Here is a 27349-nt window from a genome sequence, read left to right on the forward strand (position 1 = left end):
CCGTGAACAGGAGCAGTGACTTCAAATTGCTCAAAAAAAAAAAAAAGAATGGTAACCAGTCACTCTGAGCTCTGGACTCTGGGCAAGCTCTGTTGTTTTTTTGTTTTTTTTTTTTTTACAGTGAGCTTCTGTTATTTTCCATTATATATATATATATAAAAGAGTTACTGTTTAAATGTCTCAGTTTAGCAGCCTAGCAGGAGGGTCTTGGAGGTGGAGAAGCAGGAGTAGAGCTTGGGCCCCTGGAGAAAGATGTGGGTTTGAACCCTTCTGTGCAGTTGGGCCCTCAGGTTGTTGCGAACAAGAAAGACAAGATGAAGAAAGTAAAAGCCTCTTTGGGGGACTTCCCTGGTGGCACTGGGGTTAAGAATCCACCTGCCAATGCAGCGGACATGGGTTCGAGCCCTGGTCCGGGAAAATCCTGCATGCCGCAGAGCAACTAAGCCCATGCGCCACAACTACTGAGCCTGCGTTCTAGAGCCCGCGAGCCACAACTACTGAGCCCACGTGCCACAACTACTGAAGCCCGCGCGCCTAGAGCCCGTGCTCCACAGCAAGAGAAGCCACTGCAATGAGGAGCCTGTGCACCGCAACGAAGAGTAGCCCCTGCTCGCTGCAACCAGAGAAAGCCCACATGCAGCAACAAAGACCCAACACAGCCAAAAATAAATAACAACAAAAAAAAGCCCTTTGGAACCAGAATGCTGTGGGAGGGTGGGGATTACTCTTTGCAGCTGACTCTTAGTTTGGCTTATGGTGGGGCCGTGGAGGGGGCCTGGGGGAAGTTTCTTGGACTTTGGTTTCTATGCAAGGTGGCCAGTTAAAAGAAACAAACTGCAGGTTGCTGAGGCCTGCGGGTATCCATTGCATGTTCATTCCTGGACAGATGTTCCTGGCGGAGCCTGGAGGTGCCAGTACCTGCAGCCTGCTTCCCATGCAGCAGTGTGGCCTTGGGCAAGTCACAGATCCCTCCAAGCCTCATTTAAAAAAAAAAAAAAAAGACTTTATTTTTGCAAGTCTCGCTTTTTGGTGGAAAGTGGGGGTAATAGCACCTACTTTTGAGATTACTGTAGGGATAAATAACCTGATTCCTGAGAGCAGGGCTTCTTAAGCACCTCTGTACCGCAGACCTATCAGGCAGCCTGGGGAAGCCCATGCATGCCTTCTCAGAATACTCTTTTTAAACGTGTAAAGTAAAATACACAGGATTACAAAGGAAACCAATTCTCTTGAACTACAGCTGGGCTTTTTCATCAATGCACTAAAAAATAAGATCTGCAGTGAGTCTAATGTAACTACCATAATTTTGAAGTTGTGGTGAGCGTGAACGATATTTTGTTGTGTCTGCAGTAGCTGAAATTTGACAGGGAAAAAGCTGTGATTTCTTGTGCTGACACTACGGAGTGTATTGCCTACATTCATAATCGAGGGGAATGTTAAATATCAGGTAGGAGTTAGTGAAAAAAGTTGCAAATGTTTTCCCAGACCCCTGAAGAAAGGTCACATTCCCCTGAATTCTCTCCCTGGGCCCCAGGTTCAAAACCCCTGCCATAGAAGGTGCTTCACGCCCAGCAGGTAACCTCCAGAAATGAGCTGAGACCCCTCCCTGACCTCCTTGGAGCAGAGGGTCCTCGGGCTCAATGCAGACCCAGAAAGCTGATGAGTGAGGTCGGGGACTGAGAAATTAAAGCCTTCTTGGTCTCTCTGGGTAAGCCATCGAGGGCCTGGTGAGTCAGGAGAAGTACCAGGCATGCAGATGACGTAACCTCAGGTGGTGTTCATGTTGCGCGTGGCCCGTCTGCAGGCTGCACTGGGGCAGGTGAGTGCTCGGGGTGGGGTGGCGGGGTGCAGTGTGGGTCTAGGCTGAAGGCGGCCTGTGGGGGTGAGGGAGCACTTTTGAGTCAGGAGGTGACACTGCGTGGGCTCCAGAGTCCAACTGCCAGAGTTCAAATCCCAGCTCCGTCACTTAGTAACTAACCCTGGCAGATCACTTCACCTCTTTGTGCCTTGGTTTCCTCATCTGTGAAATGAGGATGATAGTAGTACTTCTTAAGGGGTGTTATGAGGATTAAGTATTATACTTAAAGCTCTTAGAATAATATCTGGTTAAGAGAAAGTGCTTAATAAATGATGACTGAGGGATTTCCCTGGCGGTCCAGTGGTTAGGACTCCATGCTGTCACTGCCCAAGGGCCCGGGTTCCATCCCTGGTTGGGGAACTAAGATCCCACAGGTCACGCAGTGTGCCAAAAAAAAAAAAAAAAAAAAAAGATTACTGAAATCCACATCTTCACTGTTATTCTAGGATTTATGAGACTCCACTTACTCAGAATATGTTTCTCTGTGCTGCTGAGAGATGAATCAGACGCAGCTTCTGGCTTCAAGGAGCTCCTAGTTTAGGGAGAGAATGGGAACATGAGCACATACTTTGAGTTAACTAGGATCGGTGCAGTGCTTGTGAGCTTGGGGTGCTGTGCAAAGGTGGGGTTTGGGGAAGGAAGGCTTCCTGGTAGAGGAGCCACCTCAGCTGAGCTTTTTTTTTTTTTTTAATTTATGTCAATCCTCTTATTTATTTATTTTTTGGCTGCATTGGGTCTTCGTTGCTGTGCGCGGTCTTTCTCTAGTTGCGGCGAGCGGGGTCTACTCTTTGTTGCGGCGCACGGGCTTCTCATTGCAGTGGCTTTTCTTGTTGTGGAGCACGGGCTCTAGGCACGCGGGCTTCAGTAGCTGTGGCTCGTGGGCTCAGTAGTTATGGCTTGTGGGCTCTAGAGCGCAGGCTCAGTAGTTGTGGTGCTCAGGCTTTGTTGCTCCGCGGCATGTGGGATCTTCCCGGACCAGGGCTCGAACCCGTGTCCCCTGTGTTGGCAGGTGGATTCTTAACTACTGCGCCACCAGGGAAGCCCTCAGCTGAGCTTTCAAGAAGCACTGGGCATTAGGGTTGTTCCAGAAAGAGCGGGCAGCTTGAACGGGAAGCTGGATGCTCCGAAGTTGCTGGAGTGTCACATTCCAGGCCTGGCCGTGGGTGGGTGCTGTGTGACCTGGATGCGCCGCTTGGCCTTTGTCCTCCTGGTAGTGAGTGTCATGCAAGGTTTTGTTTGTTTTCTAACTTTCTTCACAGGAAATCGCAAAAATGGTAACAAAGAGTTCCCTTCACCCAGCTTCCCTTGATGGTGATATACAGCCAGTATACATGATCAAAACCAGAAAACTGGCATTGGTACATTAGTGGACTACAGAGCTTATTCACTTTCCACCTTTTCTTAAACCTGCATTCATTTGTCTGTGTGCACGCACCTGGAAGGGTTTTGATGTCACATGGGGGAGTGACGTTGACATGTATGTCGGATACCCCTGACCACCAAATGGCAGCAGATTGGAAGGAGCTCGATGGAGGCTGTTGGCCAGAGATGATGAGGGCCTGCTAGTGGAGATGATGGGCGACGAGTGAAGAAGTGTTTGGGAGGTAAATGTGGAAGGAATTGGAGATTGACTGAGAACAGGATGATGGTTGGATCTAGGACTAGAGTTGGAGAATAATGGGGGAGGAGCAGGATTAGGCGAGAAGCTGCTGAGTGAAGTTTGGGATGTGTTGAGTTAGAAGAACACCCTGCCCAACTGGGACGGGCGCCAGGGAGGACTTTCTGGACACGGAGGCATCCAAGCTGGGTCTTAAAGGATGAGTAGGAGTTGGCTGGGGGTGGGGTGGGGAGGAGGAGGGCATTCCAGGTAGAGGGTTCAGGATTAGGAAAGACACAGAGGTCATAAACAGTCCGGGTATTGGACATCTGGGTAGCACTTCCCAGAAGGTAAGAGATGTGAATCTGAAATATTGGGGAGGGGGTGAGCCTGGTGGGAGGAATAGATTTGTGAGTCACTGACATGACTCATGAGATCATGAAATGCAAGAGCTCATCTGGGAAGAGCATGTCAAGTGAGGAGAGCAGGAACACCATCCCGTAAATGGAAGACCTGGGCAGAGGAGGAGGAGGACCAGCGGACACAGCCAAGGGTCCTAGAAAAGGCCAGTAAAAAACTGTCCCCCACTGGACTCAGCAGCTAGGAGGTCCCTGGGATGGGGAGGACCCTTGGCAAGCACCCTCAGTGGAGTGGGCATGGGCTTGCTGTGAGTAGGAAGTGAGGATGTGGGAACAGCGTATACAACCCTTTCACGAAATGTGACCAAGAGGCGGAAGGGATAAATTGGGAGATTGGGACTGACATATACACACTACTGTATATAAACTAGGTAACTAATAAGAACCTGCTGTATAGCACAGGGAAGTCCACTCAGTACTCTGTAATGGCCTATATGGGAAAAGAATCTAAAAAAAAAGAGTGGATATATGTGTATGTACAACTGATTCATTTTGCTATACACCTGAAACTAACGCAACATTGTAAACTATACTCCAATAAAAATTTTTTTTAAATGTGACCAAGAAAGGGAATCAATGTTGTGCTAGCCAGAAGGGGATTCAGGAGCAGAGGAGGGAATTATTTTGGGGGTGGGGGAGTCTTGAGCATGATGACACACTCAGGGTCCTGGGGCTGGGTCTGATTACTTAATGGGCGACAGCAAGGGTAATTATGGTGATGTGTTTGGGCCCTGGGGCCAGGCTGCTAGGGTTTGAATCCCAGCTCTACCTTGTTTCAGCTGTGTGACCTTGGGCAAGTCACTTAACTTCTCTGTGCCTCTGTTTCCTCCTCCACAAAATGAGAATGATAGCAGTCCCTATCTCATAGGATTGTGCGATCCTTAAGGAAGGTATTATGTGTATAGGGATCATGACAGCCCCTGGAACATGGTAGCCACTCAGGAAATGTTAATATTATTACCTGATTGTGAATTTATCTCGGTCTCAGTTTTTCTCATTTATTTATTCAACACTCATTCATTCTTATCTAGGTAATGCTTGGATTGGATGAGTTGATACTCATTCATCCATTTTTTTTTTTTAATTTCACTTATTTATTTATTTATTTATTTATTTATTTATTTATTTATTTATGGCTGTGTTGGGTCTTCATTTCTGTGCGAGGGCTTTCTCTAGTTGCGGCAAGCGGGGGCCACTCTTCATCGCGGTGCGTGGGCCTCTCACTGTCGCGGCCTCTCTTGTTGCAGAGCACAGGCTCCAGACGTGCAGGCTCAGTAGTTGTGGCACACGGGCTTAGTTGCTCCGCGGCATGTGGGATCTTCCCAGACCAGGGCTTGAACCCGTGTCCCCTGCATTGGCAGGCAGATTCTCAACCACTGCGCCACCAGGGAAGCCCCATCCATTTCTTTTTCATCCAAACCACCATTTCCTGAGCACTTCCTCTGTGTCAAGCATGGGCCAGACGTTGAGATTTTGGAGGGGCTAGCGCAGTCCCTGCCTGGTCAGATGAAGATCTAAGTCTTTAAAATTCTGTCATTTTCAAACCCTTCTCCAAAATGGAAAAAACAATGTGTTTCCTTCATGGTTCTCAGGTCAACGGTTTGGTCTTTTTCTTGGGAAGAACAGTCCATGGACATTTTGGCAGTCCTGGAGCACTGGGCTTAAAATCAGGCTACTGGTTCCCATTTGGCCCCTGTCCTACTGTTGGCCTGATGTCAGTCATCTCATTTTGTATTTTAAGTTACAAGGCTAATACTTTTTTTTTTTTTTTGTAGTATCTTTGTCTGGTTTTGGTATCAGGGTGATGGTGGCTTCATAGAATGAGTTTGGGAGTGTTCCTTCCTTTGCAATTTTTTGGAAGAGTTTGAGAAGGATGGGTGTTAGCCCTTCTCTAAATGTTTGATAGAATTCACCTGTGAAGCCATCTGGTCCTGGACTTTTGTTTGTTGGAAGATTTTTAATCACAGTTTCAATTTCATTCCTTGTGATTGGTCTGTTCATATTTTCTGTTTCTTCCTGGTTCAGTCTTGGAAGGTTATACCTTTTCTTCCAGGTTGTCCATTTTATTGGCATGGAGTTGCTTGTAGTAGTCTCTTAGGATGCTTTGTATTTCTGTGGTGTCTGTTGTAACTTCTCCTTTTTCATTTTTAATTTTATTGATTTGAGTCCTCTCCCTCTTTTTCTTGATGAGTCTGGCTAATGGTTTATCAATTTTGTTTATCTTCTGAAAGAACCAGCTTTTAGTTTTATTGATCTTTGCTATTGTTTTCTTTGTTTCTATTTCACTTATTTCCGCTCTGATCTTTATGATTTCTTTCCTTTTGCTAACTTTGGGTTTTGTTTGTTCTTCTTTCTCTAGTTCCTTTAGGTGTAAGGTTAGATTGTTTACTTGAGATTTTTCTTGTTTCTTTAGGTAGGCTTGTATAGCTATAAACTTCCCTCTTAGAACTGCTTTGCTGCATCCCGTAGGTTTTGGATCGTCGTGTTTTCATTGTCATTTGTCTCTAGGCATTTTTTGATTTCCTCTTTGATTTCTTCAGTGATCTCTTGGTTATTTAGTAACGTATTGTTTAGCCTCCATGTGTTTCTGCTTTTTACGTTTTTTTCCCTGTAATTCATTTCTAATCTCATGGCGTTGTGGTCAGAAAAGATGCTTGATATGATTTCAATTTTCTTAAATTTATTGAGGCTTGATTTGTGACCCAAGATGTGATCTATCCTGGAGAATGTTCCGTGCGCACTTGAGAAGAAAGTGTCTGCTGTTTTTGGATGGAATGTCCTATAAATATCAATATCAATTAAATCTATCTGGTCTATTGTGTCATTTAAAGCTTCTGTTTCCTTATTTATTTTCCTTTTGGATGATCTGTCCATTGGTGTGAGGTGTTAAAGTCCCCCACTATTATTGTGTTACTGTCGATTTCCTCTTTTATAGCTGTTAGCAGTTGCCTTATGTATTGAGGTGCTCCTATGTTGGGTGCATATATATTTATAATTGTTATATCTTCTTCTTGGATTGATCCCTTGATCATTATGTAGTGTCCTTCCTTGTCTCTTGTAACATTCTTTATTTTAAAGTCTATTTTATCTGATATGAGTATAGCTACTCCAGCTTTCTTTTGATTTCCATTTGCATGGAATATCTTTTTCCATGCCCTCACTTTCAGTCTGTATGTGTCCCTAGGTCTGAAGTGGGTCTCTTGTAGACAGCATATATATGGGTCTTGTTTTTGTATCCATTCAGCAAGCCTGTGTCTTTTGGTTGGAGCATTTAATCCATTCACGTTTAAGGTAATTATCGATATGTATGTTCCTATGACCATTTTCTTAATTGTTTTGGGTTTGTTTTTGTAGGTCCTTTTCTTCTCTTGTGTTTCCCACTTAGAGAAGTTCCTTTAGCATTTGTTGTAGAGCTGGTATGGTGGTGCTGAATTCTCTTAGCTTTCGCTTGTGGCAAAAGCTTCTGACTTCTCCATCAAATCTGAATGAGATCCTTGCTGGGTAGAGTAATCTTGGTTGTGGGTTCTTCCCTTTCATCACTTTAAATGTATCATGCCACTCCCTTCTGGCTTGTAGAGTTTCTGCTGAGAAATCAGCTGTTAACCTTATGGGAGTTCCCTTGTATGTTATTTGTCGTTTTTCCCTTGTTGCTTTCAATAATTTTTCTTTGTCTTTAATTTTTGCCACTTTGATTACTATGTGTCTCGGCCTGTTTCTCCTTGGGTTTATCCTGCCTGGGACTCTCTGTGCTTCCTGGACTTGGGTGGCTATTTCCTTTCCTATGTTAGGGAAGTTATCTACTATAATCTCTTCAAATATTTTCTCGGGTCCTTTCTCTCTCTCTTCTCCTTCTGGAACCCCTATAATGCGAATGTTGTCGTGTTTAATGTTGTCCCAGAGGTCTCTTAGGCTGTCTTCATTTCTTTTCATTCTTTTTTCTTTAGTCTGTTCTGCAGCAGTGAATTCCACCATTCTGTCTTTCAGGTCACTTGTCCGTTCTTCTGCCTCAGTTATTCTGCTATTGATTCCTTCTAGTGTAGTTTTCATTTCAGTTATTGTATTGTCCATCTCTGTTTGTTTGTTCTTTAATTCTTCTAGGTCTTTGTTAAACATTTCTTGCATCTTCTCGATCTTTGCCTCCATTCTTATTCCAAGGTCCTGGATCATCTTCACTATCATTATTCTGAATTCTTTTTCTGGAAGGTTGCCTATCTCCACTTCATTTAGTTGTTTTTCTGGGGCTTTATCTTGTTCCTTCATCTGGTATATAGCCCTCTGCCATTTCATCTTGTCTATCTTTCTGTGAACGTGGTTTTTGTTCCACAGGCTGCAGGATTATCGTTTTTCTTGCTTCTGCTGTCTGCCCTCTGGTGGTTGAGGCTATCTAAGAGGCTTGACGGGAGGCTCTACAAGGCTAATACTTACTCTCTGCAAAAAGTCCAAACCATGCTGAGGCATATAAGGCAGAAAGGAAGGTGGTCTGTGTGCTGTTGCCTCTTGGCAGATCCCAATTCCCAGAGAGAACCAGTTAAATTGGAGAATATTCTCTCACACAGATGTAATCATACAACCCAAAATGTCCTGAAATCTGCTTTTTTCCTTTCTCAACCATGTACAGAGACATCTCCATGACAATACATATAGATTCAATAGCTGCATTGTATTCCATAATGCAAGTGATTGATTAAGCTAATTCTTTTCTGGTGGACATTAAGGTTGCTTCTAGTTTTTTATTCCTTAAAAAAAAAAAAAAAGAATCCCTGGGGGCTTCCCTGGTGGTCCAGGGGTTAAGACTCCATGCTCCCAATGCAGTGGGCCCGGGTTTGATCGCTGGTCAGGGAACTAGATCCGCATGCCTGCAACTAAGAGCCTGCATGCCGTAACTAAAAATCCCGCATGCTTAAACTAAAAGATCCTGCACGGTTCAGCGAAGATCCCGCACGCAGCAGTGAAGATCCTGAGTGCCGCAGCTAAGACCCAGTGTAGCCAAATAAATAAATAAATATATTTTTTAAACCCCTGTACAAATATAATTTGAGGGCTTGTACAAGGATTTTGGTAGGTTAAATTCTTGGAAGAGAAATTTCTGGGTCAAAGAGAAAGGGCATTTTATCATTTGGAAGGCTTTTGGCTGCAAGTAACAGAATTCCTTCCTCAAAATGGAGTTTATTAAAATCTCAAGTGATAAATGAGGCAGAGCAGTTCAAGGGTGAGTTTATTGAGTCAGTTTATTAAACACCTTTGGGCAGTCTTTCTTCTCTGCCATCTTCTTACTACACTCTGCCATACAGCAGCAGGAAAAGGAATTATTTCTCCTGTCCCATTTTAAGTGTGAAGGAAGTCTTTCCCAGAAGCCCCTTAGCTGATTTCCTCTCCTTCCTATTGGCCAGGGTGATGTCACATACCCTTGTCCAAGCCAATCCTGGCGAGGAAAAGGACCCTTACGATTGGTTTAGCCCAGTGCAGCTTCACCGGGGTACCTGGGAAAGCAACAGTATCGGGGCAGTGCCAGGGAGGAGGAAGGGAAGCTGGCTGCTGGGTAGGCAGCTTGCTCATTTTGGCAGTCATTACTTCACAGACACCGTCAGTTCACCCACTCAGTGTATTGGCAGTGTTGGAGAGTGCCCATTCCTCTGCCTCATCGACCTGGCTCTCTTCTCTCATTAGCCTCATGAGTGAAAAGTGTCGTCTTGTTGTTTTAACATGTGGTTCTGTCATCAGTGAGTTCCTTTTCCTTTTTTTTTTTTTTTTGGCTGTGCCACGCAGCTTGTGGGATCTTAGTTCCCCAACCAGGGATCGAACACAGGCCCCTAGCCGTGAAAGCACTGAGTCCTAACCACTGGACTGCCAGGGAATTCCCTGAGGATCATTTCTTTTTTTTTTTTTTTAATAAATTTATTTATTTATTTTTATTTATTTTTGGCTGCATTCGGTCTTCGTTGCTGTGCACAGGCTTTCTCTAGCTGTGGCGAGCGGGGGCTACTCTTCATTGCAGTGCACGGGCTTCTCATAGCGGTGGCTTCTCTTGTTGCAGAGCACAGGGTCTAGGCACGCGGGCTTCAGTAGTTGTGGCACGCGGGCTCAGTAGTTGTGGCTCGCGGGCTCTAGAGCGCAGGCTCAGTAGTTGTGGCGCACGGGCTTTGTTGCTCTGTGGCATGTGGGATCTTCCTGGACCAGGGATCGAACCCCTGTCCCCTGCATTGGCAGGCGGATTCTTAACCACTGCGCCACCAGGGAAGTCTCCCTGAGTAACTTTTCTTAATGGATTATATTTCCTGTGAGTTTCCTGTTCATGTTCTTTGCCCATTTTTTAAAGTAATCATAATGATTATAAAATAAAACTAGTTGATATTAAATGTTTGTCTTGTGTCAGACATCTCATTGAAACTTCACATCAACCCTTTACAGTAGATATTACTTTTCCTGTTTTAGAGGCGAGGGAAGTGAGACACCGAGAAATTAAGCAGCTTGTATGCAGCTAATAGGGAACAGATCTTGGAGTTGAACCCAGGTGTGCACCTGGGTGTGAGGTCAGGTACTATGCTGATACAGTGAGGGAATCATTTTCTGTTGGCTCTAATTCACAGCTGTATTTCTGAGAAGAGCCCATTTGAGGCAGATCCATCTTGAAATTCCTAAATTATAAGAACCTGGACCCAGAGTTGGGGGACTGCCCAGCTTGGCGGTGGGAATCTTTTTTCGTTAAAAAGGAATGAGATTTGTTTGGCTTACATGCTCCTTGCTCCTCCACCAAGTGCCCTATCCGAGTCGTGCCTGACCCTCACCCTCGAGGAACTCGCCTCCCTCTTTAGCTGAGAACACATGATCTTTTAACCACTGTCTTAGTCTGCTCTGGCTGCTTAACAAAGTATCATAGACTGGGTGTCTTAAACAACAGAAATTTATTTTCTCGCAGTTTTGGAGGGTGGACGACCCAGATCAAGGTGCTGGCGGATTTGGTTTCTAGTGAGAGCTCTCTTGTGCTTGCAGACAGCTGGCTGCGTTCTCACTGTGGCCTCATCTGGCCTTTGCTTGGTGATGCCTGCCTTCGGGGAGAGGGAGGGAGAACTCTGTGGTGTCTCTTCTAATAAAGACACTAATCCTGGGCTTCCCTGGTGGCTCAGTGGTTAAGAATCCACCTGCCAATGCAGGGGACACGGGTTCGAGCCCTGGTCCTGGAAGATCCCACATGCCTCAGAGCAGCTAAGCCCGTGTGCCACGGCTGCTGAGCCTGCACTCTAGAGCCCGTGAGCCACAACTACTGACCCCGTGTGCCACAACTACTGAAGCCCACGCTCCTAGAGCCCGTGCTCTGCGACAAGAGAGGCCACCGCAATGGGAGGCCTGCGCACTGCAGCGAAGAGTGGCCCCCGTTCACCGCAACTAGAGAAAGCCCGCGTGCAGCAACGAAGACCCAACGCAGCCAAAAATAAATAAATAAAATAAATAAATTAAAAAAAAAAAAGGACACCAATCCTATCAGATCAGGACCCTACCCTTATAACCCCATTTAACCTTAATTACCTCCTTTGAGGCCCTATTTCCAAACAGTCACATTGGGGGTTAGGGCTTCCAATATAAGGTTTTCAGGGGACACAAACATTCAATCTATCAATTCTGCCCTTGCCCCACCCCCCAAATTCATGTTCTCATCACATGCAAAATGGATTCATTCCATCCCGATAGCCCCCGAATTCTTAACTAATTCCAGCATCAAGTCTCAAGTTCAGAGTCTCATCTGAATCAGATATGGTTAAGACTGGAGGTGTGATTCATCCTGAAGCAAAATTCCTCTCCAGCTGTGAACTTATGAAACCAGACAAGTTATAAGGTTTCAAAATACAATGGTGGGACAGGCATGGGATAGACATTTCCATTCCAAAAGGGATTCATCGGAAAGAAGAAAGAGGTCACAGGTTCCAGGCAAGTCCAAAGCCCAATGGGGCAAATTCCATTCGAGTTTCAGGCTTGAGAAGCGTCTTTGGCTTGATATTCCCCCTTCCCGGCCCACTGGGGCACAGCATCACCCCCACAGCTCTTCCAGCACTTTGCCCCCCAAGGCTCTGGACCTGTTGAAGAGGAGGCAGTGGCCCCACCCTTTGAAACCAAGGAGGCAGCCCTGATGATCTCTGAATTATCTTTGGGGTTATATTTCCCTTTTCTTAAAGGATAGAGCATGTTTGCAGCCAAATCGCTCTATGATCCTGTCCTGTAGAATTCCAGAAGTCCTGCAGCCTTCCTTCATTCCGTCATCCAGCCTTCTCTGTCCCCTTTAGTTCAAACTGGCATTATTTCTGCTGGTATAATTCCATCTCTATTTCTGACTTCTGCTGATGGCTGATTTGATCCATACTAATCTCCTTACCAAACGGCTGTTCAGCCACAGCCTAGGTGTTCTCTTCAGAACACTCCGTCTCGTTTTTTGCAATATGGATAAGCTGAGAATGTTCTAATTCTTCAAGTTCTGGTTCCTTTTGTTAAACGATTCCTTCTTCAATTCATCTCTCTTCTCTCGTATTTTACCATAAGCGGTAAGGAGGAGTCATGCCACAACTTCCATACCTGGCTTAGAAAGCTCCTCTGCTAAATATTGTTTCATCGCTTGCAAAGTCTACCTTCCACCAAACACTAGAACACTATTCAGCCAAGTCCTTTGCCACTTTCCAACAAGGATCACCTTTCCTCCGGTTTCCAGTAACCTGTCCTTCATTTTCATCCGAGATCTCACCAGAATTGCCTTAGTGTCCATATTTTTACCAACAGTCCTTTCATGGCAGTCTGGGGGTTTTTCTAGAATGTACCACAAAACTCTTTCAGCCTCCACTCATCGTCCAACTCCAAAGCCACTTTTGTATTTTTAGTGTTTGTTATAGCAGCACCCCACTTCTCGGTACCAAAATCTCTATTCGTCTAGCCAGGCTACCAGAAGAAAATACTGGATCAGAGCCCTACCCTCGTGACCACATTTAACCTGAATTACTTCCTCAGAGGCCCCTTCTCCAAGTACAGTCACACTGGGGGTTAGGGCTTCAACGTATTAATTTGGGCGGGGACACAAACATTTAATTCATAACAACCACCTATAAAAACGTTCTTCCCAGGGAGGGAAACTGAGGAAAAGGGAGGCGTGTGGGGCATTAGATGACTGACAGTTTTGCTAATGAGATAAAATCTATTTGCCAGCCCTGGCCTGGGAACTTTACACTCAATAAAATGAATCTAGAGTGGTCGATATATAGATCCTGGGACAGGAAATTGAGAGAAACATATTTTTGTGTGGGAGCCTTCCCCCCAGTCACTCCACAGACACATCTGCCTTCTCTGGGACACAAGCGCTCACGGACACCAAGCACAGGCTCAGGTGCCTGGGAAGGTTGCTGAGCGGTTCCGCCTCTACTGTGCCTTTGAGGGGGGAGGGCAGCAGTGTCTTTACCAGCCTAAAGTCAGCAGTTGTAGGCCTTGTGAGCCGTCTGAGCCTCACTCTCCCCATCTCTCAAATGTGGGTCCCAGCATGGTCCAGCCCACAGTCAGGATCAGATAAAATGTGGGAGATGACAGTGATTTCATAAACCATCACATGCAGCCTGCCAGAAGGCCTGCCCTCCCTGACACCAAGGAGCCAACTCCTACTCAACCTTCAAAACCCAATTCAGACGTTGCCCCTTTTGAGGAGCTTCCACTTTCTTTGTGCCTCATCCCAGCCTGTTTACCACAGGAGTCTGGTTTGGGGTACAGCTGCTGGGATATCTTTGCATGCCTCTAACTAGGTTGTAAGGCCTGGGTAAGGTAGGCACCCTGGCCTTCTCATCTGCATATAATGGGCATATGGCAAATGTTGACTTGAATGTCCAGCACAGGAATTCTGATCTAATAGCCACCATTTATTAAGTGTCTGCGGTATACCAGGCCCTGAAATGAGCACCTTCTATGTATTAATCCTGTTGGTGGGTGCTAGTTGTAATCTCCAATTTACCCAGCAGGAAACTGCCACTCAGGGGATCTGAACCCCTCTCCATAGCCCACGTGCGTGGCCGAACTGCTCCTTTGGGATTTTGGTGGTCAGAGAAGTGGATTCACACCCACCTGGTGAGGAGCCTTCTTCATACTGCCTGGGGCAGAGAATGTTTATTCCCTGGCATGGGCTTCAGACTTATCAGGAATTACCACTGGGACGGTTACAGGCAGCATTTGTTTCTGTTTGCTCAGACCTCAGGGCCTAGAGAACTGACTCAGAGATGCGTCTCTGACCACTGAGGTTTTCTGAGAGGACTGCGGGCTGAACGGGGCCGGGGGTTGGGGGTGAGGGAGCGTAGTAGGGCAGGCGTTCCCACGAGGCATGGGCTGGTGTGGGGAATTCTGTGTGTGTGTGTGGTTCTATAACTTTATTGGACAATCACCAGTTAGTTCTCATCCACATTAACTGTAGATTTTTTAAAGTGGTGACAGGTACATAGGTAACCAACTTACAGAGTTTGTTTGGTGACACTTCATCTTCATTATGTTTTCTGGACAACCACACACGGATACGGTATGGGACATTCCTTATTCCTTTGGCCTAGACAGTTTTGTTGAGCCTGGTGTCAATGCGTCCAACTGGAGTTCCCATCTCCTTTGTGGCAGATTTCTGGATTTCTTTGAGTGCCCGAGGGGAGCGCTTCTTGAAACCCACCCCATGCATGCGCCTGTGAATGTTGACAGTGTATTCTCTGGTCACTACCTCGTTGACGGTGGACCAGCCCTTCTTCTTCTCGCCACCCTTCTTTGCGGGAGCCGTCCTGCCGGGCCGGGGTTGGAAAAGATGGTGTGGGGAACTGGGCCAGCAAAGGTAAAGAGAGGCTCTAGGCTGGGTAGGACAGAGTCTGATTTGTGGTTTGAAAGACCCCTGTGATGACCTTGAGGAGATGGGGGCAGTGAGGAGGCTGGTCCTTGTCTGGGGCAGGTGGTGTGGAGGGATGGGCATGGCAGCTGTGGCCACGCCCTGTGCCGCTGGCCATCAGGCCTGCGGCACCTTCTCCCATCCCACAGCTCCCCTGCCAATGCTGGGCCTCCCTGTGTGGTGATGGGTGCACCCTTGTCTTCCCCACCCAAAGACCCTCTCTTCCAGGGCAAGGATTGGGTCTGACCCCAGGCCCCCAGGAAATAGGGTGAATGAGTGTGTGATGGTCGTGTTGACGGGACCAGGAGCGTTTCCATGGAGGAGCCAGGCTCTGAAGGATGGATGGAATTTCGTTCACAGGCTGGAGAGGAGCATGGCCGCACAGGTGGAAGGACCTGCAGAGGTGCAGGCTAGGAGACAGGAAACCCCAGCAGCCTGTTCCGGCGGGAGGCCTGCGTGGGGCGTGGGTGTGAGGATGATGAGCGCTTGTGTCACAGACAGGGACACTGAGGACAGAGAGACCCACCAAGAGACCAGCTCGGCGACGCACAGGCGGCCCGGGGCCACCGCAGCCTGCCTCCTGCAGGAGAACAGGATCTTTGTGTCCATCCCAGGGACACTTGCAGAGGTTTTGGCAGGAGGGAGGAGCGGTGCTGGAGGACACACACTTCCGCGGTTGTTGGACTGTTGCTCTGAGCCAGGCGCTCTGCACGTGTCTGACCCCTCACGACAGCCAGTGCGGTGGGAGTGCCATCAGCCCCACTTTCCCCATCAGGAAAATGACTGAGGTCCAAAGTCACATTGTGTGCACATGCTGGCCTTCACACCCAGGTCTGAGTCCAGAGCCCTGGCCCAAGGCCCTGGCAGGGTGAACAGGCGTGTAGTGAGCACTTGCCAGTGGCCCTGGTCCTGCCTGGGGTGGGGAGCTGCTGTGTGTGACAGTGTTCTGGGAGCCTGAAGACGCGGTGTGGCTCTACCCATCCTGGGAAGGACAAGCGGGAGGAGGGAGGTTCCGGTGGCCTGAGCTCTTTGCTCCCATACTCTCGTCTCCTTGGAGCCTCACAGACACCCTGCCGGCCCCAGGCCACACGGAGTCTCACAGCTCAGAGCGTGGGGCAGGATGTGGCCCTTGACAAGCTGGGTTCCAGCCCTGTTTGCCCGCTCACTGGTCGAGTGACCTTGGGAAAGAGACTTCACGTCTTCGTGCCCCCACTTTCCTCATCTGTAAAATGGGCTTAGTGACCCCTGCCTGCTTACCTTATGTGAGGACAATGTGGTAGAACCCAGGTGGAAATAAAGGACAAGGAAGTAGAGAATTTTTAGAAGGTGTCAATTTGATACTCTTGCTGCCTCTCCAAAGTAGTGGAAATAAAGGACAAGGAAGTAGAGAATTTTTAGAAGGTGTCAACTTGATACACTTGCTGCCTCTCCAGAGTAGCTGGGTGTTTTTTACACCTTTTTACACCTCTTTGCCAGTGAGGCAGTGAGGATCCACTCCCCGTGTCCGCATACCGGCCCTCTGTGGATGCTGTGCGGGGGCCGAGGTACAAAGCGGAGGCCCGTCCCCCAGTCCCGGGCTGGGCAGTCCCACCTCCCGGCCTTGCCCGTATCCTCTTGCAGTACCGGTTTGATGGGGCAGAGCATGGAAAGGGCCCATGAATGGCTGGGACAGAAAGTGCTGGCCAGCTGGGCCGTGGGCACCCCAGCCTCAGAATCTGACCCGGGGAAGGCCCAGCCCCCTCCTGGCTGTCACTGCGTGGGACCAGCTGACCTCCGTGGTTGCAGGGACGGGGAGCCAGGCGGGCTGTCTGGATCTGGCCACGAGCTCCCAGCTCCCGGGGGCTCACCCTGGAGGTACCAGACCCCTAGCTGCTCTGTCTGAGCCTCCCTTCTGCTTAAGCACCCCCGCCTTCAGTTTTCACTCCCTTCATCTCTGGAGCACATCCCTGCACGAGTTCAGTGCCTTTCACTTGCGGTGCAACTTCGGGCCATCCCTCAGCCTCGCTGAGCCTCGGTCTCCCTCATCCGTAACGTGGGGAATTCCCTCCACCTCGCCGAGATGGTGCGGGTACCGGGCCACCCCGGCCTGGTGCAGTGGGGGCCAGCCAGCTCATGAAGGGGGCTCCCTGAGCTTTGGTTTCCTCCTTGGTAAAATGGGGACAAAATGACACCCGCCTCATGGCAGATTCAGTGAGACCCTCATACAGAGTGCCTGGCCCACGTGTGGTGCTACATTGTAGCTGTGATCATCGGCATTGTTTTTCTGTGTCTCTTCTCCCCAAACTGTGCTTAGTGGTAAAACAAGGTTTCTCCCTTGAACTTGAGGGTATCCTGTGCAGTATTGCAGCCCCAGCCACGCATGGGAAAGGGCAGGTGGCCTCCAAGCAGCCCGGGCCCATCAAAGTCACTGTGCAAACTCAGGGTCCAGTGGGACGTGGGTGTGGAGGGCAGAGCTGTGTACCTGGTTCAGACACTCTGTGTAGACCTCGAGACAGGTCACCGCCCTCAGGGACACTCCCACCACCCGCCCCGGCACCTGTGAGGTGGGGTGAGCACGGGAGTGAGGGAGCACACGTTGGGGGCTTGGGGGTTGGACGGTGACTGGCCCCCGCTGACTGCCTGATGGACTGTGTTCTCTCCCCAGAGACTGATGGAGAGGCAGAGACGGAAAGCGGACATCGAGAAGGGGCTGCAGTTCATTCAGTGAGTGTGCGGTGGGCCCGGCTGGGCAGGGCCCCCTGAGGCACCCCCGGAGCACGCGCTCTCCAGCTCTCCCTTTTCTTGCTCGCTGAGCCTTTGCTGCTCAGGCTGCCTGTGTGTTGGGGAGTGAGGAGGTGGGACAGGCTGGGAAGGGGCTGGCATGGCAGGGGCCGGAGTTACCCCTAACCCTGAGCCATGAACCCGCCCCACACATATGCGCTCCCTGACCCTGGTTACCCTTTGGTCTCATCCGGCATATCATTTTACCCTCCCTCTCCATTCCTGCTCCTACGCTCCCTGTTAATTCTCTTGCTCGTCTGTGCACATCTTATAATAAATCCCTAGTTCTTGCTTACTGAGCATGTCTTTCTGGCTCCGTGCTGGGCTCTTCACATCCATCATCTCTCTAATCTTCACAGCAGCCCAGTAAAGCAGGTGGTCTTGTCTCCATTTTGCAGATGAGAAAACTGAGGCTCAGAGAGGTTAAGAAACGTGTTTACAGTCACACAGCTATCAAGTGACGGAAACCTGGGTCTCGCTGACTGCAAGCTCACATCTCTTTGCATTATTTGCCCCCTGTACCCACATGCCATGTTTGTTTTTTCATCTTTTTCTTTACACGTAAAATATTTTTACTAGCTCCTTTCTTTTATCTCTCTGAAATGGACCCTCAGAGGCATGTTTATCATGATGCTAATGAAGCATAAGCTCCTGGCCCCTCGCTTGCACGGGTCCTTTCTGAAGCCTTTCAGGACCCGCTTGCATGGGTCCTTTCTGAAGCCCTGAAAAGCTCCCTAAGCAATTATTTGTTTCTAATTTTGTGTTCTTTTTCTTAAATACGACTCCCCACAGAACTGGGATTTGCATCTACACACCCTCATATACTCCCCAATTTTGTTCTCTCACAGAGACCTGCAAAACATGACCTGCCTTTTCACCACAAGCTGGGTCCCTTTTCACACACACACACACAAACACACACACACACACACACGCAGGATCTGTTCCTGTTTATATTCACACACCACACTCTCCTTCCTCAACTTGCAACACAGCCACTTTTCCTGGCTTCGGCCTGCTCAGAGCTGCCCTTCACTGGGGGTTCTTCTTCCATGTGGGGGAGGGCTTTGATTTTGGGAAAGTGCCTGAGTTTTATTCAGAGGCCAGTCTGGTGAACAAGGCAAGCCTTGGGAATTCTGTCTTTTTTTTAGATTTTTGTTTCACATTGGAGTATAGTTGATTAACAATGTTGTGTTAGTTTCAGATGTACAGCAAAGTGATTCAGTTATACATATACAAGTATCTATTCTTTTTCAACTTCCCATTTAGGTTATTACAGAGCAGAGTTCCCTGTCCTATACAGTAGGTCCTTGTTGGTTATCCATTTTAAGAATTCTGGTTTTTTTAAAATAAATTTATTTATTTTTATTTATTTGTTTTTGGCTGCATTGGGTCTTTGTTGCTGCGCGTGGGCTTTCTCTAGTTGCGGTGAGTGGGGGCTACTCTTTGTTGCGGAGCACGGGCTCTAGGCACGCAGGCTTCAGTAGTTGTGGCACGTGGGCTCAGTAGTTGCGGCGCACGGGCTTAGTTGCTCCACGGCCTGTGGGATTTTCCCGGACCAGGGATCGAACCTGTGTCCCCTGCATTGGCAGGCAGATTCTTAACCACTGCGCCACCAGGGAAGTCCCAAGAATTCTGTTTTTAAGTCACTGATTTTTGCGGAGCTGGAACTCTGAGCCCCAGACCTAGATCCACATCCCGGTGTCCCTGCTTCCTGGTGGTCTCAGTGCCTGCGAAATGGAGATAATGCCACTTCCCTCCCAGGGTCGTTGTGCTTGGGATAAATGTTAGCCTTGTGTCCTCCTTCCCCTTCCCAAAGGGGAGTTCTGAGAAGGTTTAGCAACAGGCTTCTTGGGAACCCATGTGTTGGTCTCCTGAGAGACTGCTTTGCAGCATACGTAGAAGGACCTGCTCCTTTAAAAATGACTGTTTCCTCCCGTACTGACTTCGTGTGCTTAGCAAACGTTTATTAGGCATTTCTGGGCACAGAGCACCGTAGGAGCCATAAAGTGGTCTGGACAGGTGGGTGCATGGCTCGTGTAGAGCCTTAAACACCAGAATGAGGCGATCTTGAGGACAGGGTATGACCTACTGAAGACGAAGCTGATGCTGGAAGAGGAGAGGCTGGAGGTGGGAGACCAGTTAGGAGGAGAGTGGTGGGGCCAGTGCTGGGGCAGGAGGGACGGGCCCTGGTCTCTGACGGTGGGAGGCAAGTGAGAGGGCGGGTGACCGGCCCCGCTGTCGTAATCAGGGACACCTCCTCCCACACACACAGGGGACCTCCGGCATCTCCTCTCACCACTTGTCACTTACTAGCCCAGGCTGCTCTTTTTCGCCCAGGTGTTCGCGGTGGCTCCGGGCAACAGAAAGAGCCCCAGCCCTGCCCTCTGGCCCTGGCTCTGACCTGCTCTGTGACCTTGGGCAAGTCACTGCCCCTCTCTGAATGTTTGTTTTCCCCTCTGTGACATGAGAGACCAGAAGACAAACCCCAGCTCCCTTCCAGCCCTGCCATTTAGCCTCAGAGGTGTGCCTCAAGGCTCCTGGGCTGATGCTTTCTTCTGTACTGAGCTGGCGTTTTTTTGGCCATGGGCAGGAGAGGGTGCGTAAGACCCCATCTACTTTTCTGAGTCTGGCATAAGGGGTTAGGTCTTGAGTGCCGGGCCTTGGCTGGGGTTGTGTGGGTTTTGCGGGCAGGGACAGAAGTGCAGAGACTCCCAAACTAAGGGGCCCTGAGGTGGACTTCGGGTGCCACCCAAGGGCCTGCAGTTGCAGGTTTGGTCTGGGGAGACATGGTCGTTCCCAAGGGCTGGTTTCTTAGGCAGAGGACAGCCGGCTGGAGCTGGAGCTCTTTCTCAGCATCTGCACCGGGGAAAGCCTGGCTGCCAGGCCCTGGGGCAAACACAAGACCTTCATCCAATCTTCCATCGGAAACAGAGGGCCAGCGTGGTGTTCATTTAAGGAGAAAAAACTGCTATCCCCTGACCCCAGTCCACAAGGTGATGTCTGAGGTCCGAGCTGGGGGGCCGGCTCCAGGCACAGTCTCTAATCTGAGGCTCTGGCTCCTGCACCTCCGGGAGGCTGGGAACTCTGGGCCCACCCAGACCTTGCGTCCTTCTCCTTTTCCTACAGGTCGACCCTACCCCTGAAGCAAGAAGAATATGAGGTGAGCATCAGGGGCTGGGCTGGGGGAAGGTGAAGGGCGGAGCGTCCATGGTGGGGGGCATGGGGCCTGGGTGCCAGGGCTGGGGCTGAGTGGAGAGGGCCCCCTGAGCCCCCCCTGCACCCTGCCCCGGCAGGCCTTTCTGCTCAAGCTGGTGCAGAACCTGTTCGCTGAGGGCAATGACCTGTTCCGGGAGAAGGAGTACAAGCAGGCCCTGGTGCAGTACGTGGAGGGGCTGAACGTGGCCGACTACGCCGCCTCTGACCAGGTGGCCCTGCCCCGGGAGCTGCTGTGCAAGCTGCACGTCAACAGGGCCGCCTGCTACTTCACCATGGTGAGCTCCTCTCCTCCACCCGCGGCCCGGACAGCCCAGCGACTGGGCCCCCGTGAGCCCCTGCAGCTCCGCCGTCCAGCTCCGCCGTCCACGCCCGTGGCTCTCGACCCCAGCGCGCAACAGACACACCTGGAGGGCTTTTAGAGGGCTAATACATAATGAAAAAAGGTTTAAATGATATTGGTGCCCAAGCCCTTCCCCCAGATGAGTTAAGTTAGACTCTCGGGGTGGCCTGGGCCCTGGCAGGAGTCTGTGGGCCGTCAGGGCTGAGGGCTGCTGCCCTCGTCGTGTCCGCTGCCTCTTTCTGCAAACCTGAGCGCTCCCGCTCCTCCCCCCGGGGCTCCTCCCCCCGGGGCTCCTCCCCTCCTCACACCCTCAGCCTTACTCCTTTCTCCAGACTCCCAGCTTCCTCCTGCTGCCCTCCTCCCTCAGTCTCCAGCCTCCTCCTCTTCCCTGTCCTCGCTCACTGACTCAGTCGTTCCCTGAGCCTGTGGGAGCCCTGCCGTGGGCTCTGCAGAGGATCCAGACCGTTCTGGATAAACGGGTCTACCCGATGCCCGTTCCCAGCGTTCTGCGCGCTGAGCTGCCTTCCGGATTTCACTTCCTCTAGAGGCGCCTTTATTCCTCTCGGTCCGTGGTCTTCTGAGTGACCGGGCTCATCACTGTACAGCTTAAAGGCCTTTCCCCTCCGTGTCCTGCGACTGCCCCACAGCAGCCCCTTCGGCTGGACACACGCATGCCCTTGACTGAGCCTGAACGCCAGAGCTGTTTCCCAGAGCTCTCGAGCCCCAACCTGACATCCTCCTCCTCTGCAGGGAAGGGAGGCTGGTCCTCAGTCCAGGTGGGGGCAGGAGGCTGGGGGAGGGAGGGTAACAGGCTGACCGGCCGCTGCCTGCTCCTCTCTGGCAGGGCCTGTATGAGAAGGCGCTGGAGGACAGCGAGAAGGCGCTGGGCCTGGACGGAGACAACATCCGGGCGTTGTTCCGCAAGGCGCGGGCCCTGACCGAGCTGGGGCGCCACAAGGAGGCCTACGCGTGCAGCAGCCGGTGCTCCCTGGCCCTGCCCCACGTGAGTGCGGCCCTGCAGCCTCGCCCGCAGAGGCCAGGCTCCCAGCCCTCTGCACTGGCCCTCTCTGGGGCCAGGCACCACACCTCTCTGAGCCTCGCTTTCCTCTGCTGAGACACTGATGTTAACACCAGGCATTGCTGAAAATACATTGTGTATTGACTTACTTAATCCTTGTGACAATCCTTAGAGACAGAGATAGAGATAGATAGAGATAGACACTATTATTATCCCTATTTTAAAGATGAGGAGACTGAGGCACAGAGAGAAAGAAACTTACCCGAGATCCCGGCTAGGGGGTGGCAGAGCCGAGACTTGAACCCAGGCAGTCTGACTCTTAACTTCCACACTCTGAGAGTACAGGGTTGCAGTGAGCACCAAACGGGGTGCCACATGTGCGGGGACACGATGTCCAGGCTGTCATCAGGTGGGGAAGGTCAATGGGAAAAAATCCAATCGAGGGTCTTGCTTGCCCCAGCCCACGCACAGCTGGGCACACAGCCCCTCCGCATTCATTCGTCAACTTAACAAATGTTTACTAAGTGCCCACGGAGTGCCCAGATCTGTGCCTGTCAGGGACCCACAGTCTATTCGGAGACAAATGGAGACAAGCCTGGGGTCTAGGCCTGGCTCCACAACAGAGCCCTGGCATGATCTCAGACAAAGCACCGCCCCTCTCTGCACAGCAGTTCCACATCTATAAAGTGCCCTTCCTACTTTATCTCTGAAATAATGGGTGTGGCAAGGCTTGGAGAAGGGTAAATGCTGCCCAGGAAGGGCTGAGAGAGTTCAGGAGTGGTCAGGATCCTGGAGGGCTCCCTGGAGGAGGCAGGGCTTGAGTGGGGCTGGAAAAAGCAAGAAGGATTTGGGTGGGCAGAGCAGAGAGGAGGCTGTATGCACAGTGATCAAGGATGTCAGTGCCAGAGAATTGGCCTGCGTTTGGGTTCTAATCTTGAGTCTGCCACCTACTAGCTCTGTGACCTTGGACACGTGGTTTAGCCCCTCTGAGTCTTAGTTTGCACCCCTATAAAGCGGGGGTGGTAACATACCATGCATCATAGGGCTGTGCTGAGGATGGAATCAGAAAATCACAGGGCAGTTGGCACAGTGGCTGGACACAGTAAGTGTTCAGAACATTCACTGGTATTATACTTTCTATTTATTATTCTTGCTTCTCCAATGCAGTTTACTTCACAATTGAGAACCTCTCTTATGACCTAGTGCCCAACCTGTACTGCATTCTCCGGCGTCTGAAGCAGGTCCACATCAGGTCCCATGACTACCCACTCGTGGGAGGGCAGGGTGGCTCTCACCCCACTGTGCAGGTCAGGGAGCTGGGCCCCGCGAGGGCTGGTAACTCCCCTGAGGAAAGTATCCAAACAAGGACTTCTGACCTTGAGTTGGAGAATTCCCCCATTTTCCAGTCCTTATGGGTAAACACTGACTGGGCCCTGCTCCTTGCTGGGCATCAGGACCAGAGGTGACCCAGACCCTGGACTCTAGGAGTTCGTCGGTGAGGTGGGGAGGTCGACGAAGGTACAGGATGTCACAGGATCCCCGTTGTCCCTTTGTAGCCCGGACTGCAGTCACTGTTTCTCTGTTTACTGATTGGTCTCCCCACTAGACTGGAGCCTCCGTGAGGCCTGGGCCCCGTCTGCCCTGTGACTGTGGTGTCCCCGGCCGCTAGCTTGTGGCTGGCACACAGCGCACAGAAAGTAGTACAGACTACTAGTAGTCTACTACTAGTCTGTACTACTAGACTAGTACAGTAGTACAGCACCAACCATGGACCAGGCGCGTTCTAGACTTCACACCGTCTTGCTCCTTTGGGCCTGTGCTCCATCCCTGTGACCTCACTTGCAGAGAGTTCCAAGACATTTTTTGGTGAAAGAAGCAAGTTGTAGAACAAATAATAGGTATAATATGATCTCACTTATATAAAAAAAAGAAATAAAAAACCCCACAAAGCAAAACTAAGCATCCTTTGTCGTCCATATGCGCGTATGTAAATTCCCAGGTAAGATCTGTAGGGAAACACCGCAGCACTGTTGGCTGTGCTCCCCCTGGGGAGGAGCCTAGGGTGAGGGTGGGGCTGATCCAGGGAAGCAGTTGCTCTTTCTCTAACATTTCAGCCTTCTACAGTGACACTGTTACTTGACGAATCGTGGAAACAAAAGGAAAATATTGAAATAACCCCCCCAAATTATTCCTTTCCACTCCCCACAATAAAAGGAAAAACAGAAGCATGGGTTCCTGGCCCAGCCCTACCACGCACTGGCTGTGTGACTGGGGCAGCCCACATCCCCTCCCAGGGTCCTGCTTCCTTATCCGTAACCTGGGGTAACAGGGACCCCCCCCCTTGCAGGGCTGCACAGGTGTCCAGAGCACAGCTCGTGAGTCAGGGCGGACTAATCACCCCACCCCGTGTCTTTCCTTCCCAGGATGAAAGTGTAACTCACCTTGGTCAGGAGCTGGCTCAGAAGCTTGGGCTGCGAGTTCGGAAGGCGTATAAGAGGCCCCAGGTAGGTGGGCCCTGGGCGCTGGGGCCTGGGTGGGGATGGAGATGGGGAGACCTGAAGAGGGTGACCAGGAGCCTTTGGGAGATGTGCATGAGGGGGCCGGGGCCAGGACAGGACAGAGTGGGTGACAGCAGGTGATCTTCCCTGTGTTGGCTGAAAGCCCTGGGACGACTTCCAGAAGCTTTTGGCAAAGGAAAGAACAGCCAAAGCTTCCAGCTCACCTTAGACACCAGCCGTTCAAACCCGCTCCCTCCCCTGCCCTGGCCGATTTCAACACCCTGGAGATGGCCTCAGTTGACACTGGCGTCCTTTAGCCTCGTGTTCTCAGATCACCCCTGTGTGGTGCATATTTGAAATGTTGGTACCTGTTTGGCTCGTTCAGATCCACGTGCATTCATCTGGCTCCTACATTTGGCCAGGAAGCTGCACGCCGGGGAGGGTATGGCTCTAGAATCTCTGCTGTGACCTTGCGCAAGTTAGTTCTCTCTCCACCCTCTTTTCCGCATCTGAGACGTGGGGAAAACTATGCCCGCCTCAGAGGGCTCATGGGGGCTCAAAGGGGGAGAGGTTTGAGGTGGTGCCTGGCACAGTGCCGGGCTCACAGTGGGAGCATGTCCGTGGAAGTCCTCTGCCCAGGCCATGGTTGCAGTAAGAAAACGCCTGAATCTGAGCCAGGTGACTCCCTGCAGGCCTGGGGGCAGGGAGCTCGGAGGGCACCGCAGACCCCACCGGCCTGGCTGGGGCTCCTCTGCTGCCCTGGCTGGTGGGACCCTGAGCACGTTCTCAGAATCGTCATCTCTTCCCACGTCTCTCCAATCTCTGGCAGGAATTGGAAACCTTTTCTCTGCTCAGTAACGGCACTGCGGCTGGTGTGGCAGATCAGGTAGGATGGGGACCAGGACCCCGAGCCTCCCTCCCCCCCCACAACCCGCCCCAGGACCAACCTATCTTGGTTCAACCATCATGAGAGCTTTGGGTTCAGTCTCTGGGATATAAATGACCTCAAGCAGCAGGGCCAGAGGTATCACACTGAAGGGTTGGGCTCAATCTGTCCTTGTCCCCACTGCTGCAAGGCAGGCCCCTGCCTTGGGAAGAGGGGTGACTGACAGCTTGGGCCCGGGCCAGGGTTTTGAGGGCAACCCTGGGACCCACAACACCTCCACGTCCCAAGAGGGGCCTCCTGTGACCACAGGGGCAAAGTATGGGGATGAGGTGTGGCTGCCGGTGCTGGCTGTGGTCACTGCAGGGGAACCGTCGGGGTACCCTCACTCGTGGACCCCTGAGAAAGAAAACAAATGGCAGCAGGCAGGGTGGGAGTAGGAAGGAGGGAGAAAGGCAGTTGAGACCAGACCACCAGGCCTTGTCCTGGTTGGGGGCGGGAGTGGCAGGACCCAGCACACACATCAGACCCCGCCGCCCGCCATGCAGGAACTGCTCAGGTGGACTTGGGAAGGGACAGGCCGTAAGAGCGCGGATGGCAGCTGATGTCCTGCCTCTTCGTTGTACGTAAGGGGAGAGTGAGGCACGAGAGTGAGGAGGGGACTTGGCCAGTGTCACACGGTAGGCCCCCGTCTCCCCAGAGCATGATAACACTTTCATTCATTCACTCAACAGACTCCCAGGGAACCACTTCTTTCTTGTCCCTGAGCTGCCGCTGGGCCAGAGCTGAGTTAGGCGTGTCCTTGCCCTTGGGGCCTACCAGGCTGCAAGGGAGGCAGATGTGGACCTGCCTGTGTAGCAGTCATGATGGTTTGTAACCAAAAATCGTTAGGCCTGGCACCTACTGGGTCCTCAAAAAAAATAAAATTAAGTGAATGTCTGAGTCTGTTCAGGCTGCTTTAACAAGATGCCGGGAATTCCCTGGCGGTCCAGTGGTTAGGACTCGGCGCTCTCACTTCTGGGGCCTGGGTTCGATCCCTGGTCGGGGAACTAAGATCCCTCAAGCCGTGAGGTGCAGCCAAAAAAAAAAAAAAAAGCCATGTACTGGATGACTTATAAACAAAAACAAAAGAAATTTATTACTCACAGATCTGGAGACTGGGAAGTCCAAGATCAAAGTGCTGGCAGATTCGATGTCTGGAGAGGACCCACGTCCCGGTTCATAGATGGTCTTCTAGTTGTAACCTCACATGAAGGGCGGAAGGGATCTCTCTGGGGTTTCTTTTATAAGGGCCTTAATCTCATTCATGAGGGCTCCACTCTTATGACCTAATCACCTCCCAAAGGCCACACCTCCTAATACCATAATTTTGGGGGTTAGGATTTCAACATACGAATTTCTGGGGGACAGACATTCAGACCATAGCAGTGAGTGAATGAATGCATAATCGCAAATAATTTCACAATGCCTGGAGGGAGGTGCTATTTACCCACTATTACAAAGGAGAATCTGAGACGCAGAGAAGTTAGGAGACTTGTCTGAGTTCGTCCAGTATGTGCCAGGCACTGAGCTGGGACCTGTGTACGTACGTGCTGAATAAATCAAACATGGTCCCTGCCCTCAAAGACCTCACAGTCCAGGGCAGATGGACACTAGCCGTTTCTGGTTACAAACCATGAGGAGAGCTCTAAAGGCAGAGGGTGGGGAGCCCTGGGCCACTGGGCCTGGGAGGCCTGATTTAGACTGGGCGTCAGCAATCTGTAAGCTGAGACCCGAAGTTGAGGAGTAGGGCAGGGGCAGGGTGTGTGGGTAGAACGATTCCAGAGGGCAAGGTATGTGCAAAGGCCCTGAGGCTGGGAGGAGCTCAGAGTGTAGGAGGGA

The 27349-nt window shown here is 50.7% G+C and overlaps 1 protein-coding gene and 1 pseudogene across 2 annotated transcripts in view; one reads left to right on the top strand and one right to left on the bottom strand.

The window, feature by feature from the left end:
* ZC3H7B (zinc finger CCCH-type containing 7B) overlaps positions 1 to 27349 on the top strand; it is a 56815-nt gene that overhangs the window by 6620 nt on the left and 22846 nt on the right. Inside the window, exons 2-7 of the mRNA XM_082351420.1 lie at positions 17395 to 17453; positions 20640 to 20673; positions 20807 to 21004; positions 21914 to 22072; positions 24511 to 24591; positions 25415 to 25471. Of these exons, the coding sequence (XP_082207546.1) occupies positions 17401 to 17453; positions 20640 to 20673; positions 20807 to 21004; positions 21914 to 22072; positions 24511 to 24591; positions 25415 to 25471 (582 nt within the window). The 5' untranslated portion in view covers positions 17395 to 17400. The remainder of the gene's footprint in view (positions 1 to 17394; positions 17454 to 20639; positions 20674 to 20806; positions 21005 to 21913; positions 22073 to 24510; positions 24592 to 25414; positions 25472 to 27349) is intronic.
* On the bottom strand, positions 8617 to 16133 carry LOC309608964 (large ribosomal subunit protein eL31 pseudogene; annotated as a pseudogene). The gene has a single exon. The product of its transcript is annotated as a large ribosomal subunit protein eL31 pseudogene (transcript).

This window comes from Balaenoptera borealis, assembly GCF_965194805.1.
Source record: "Balaenoptera borealis genome assembly, chromosome: 13".
Lineage (NCBI taxonomy): Eukaryota > Metazoa > Chordata > Mammalia > Artiodactyla > Balaenopteridae > Balaenoptera > Balaenoptera borealis.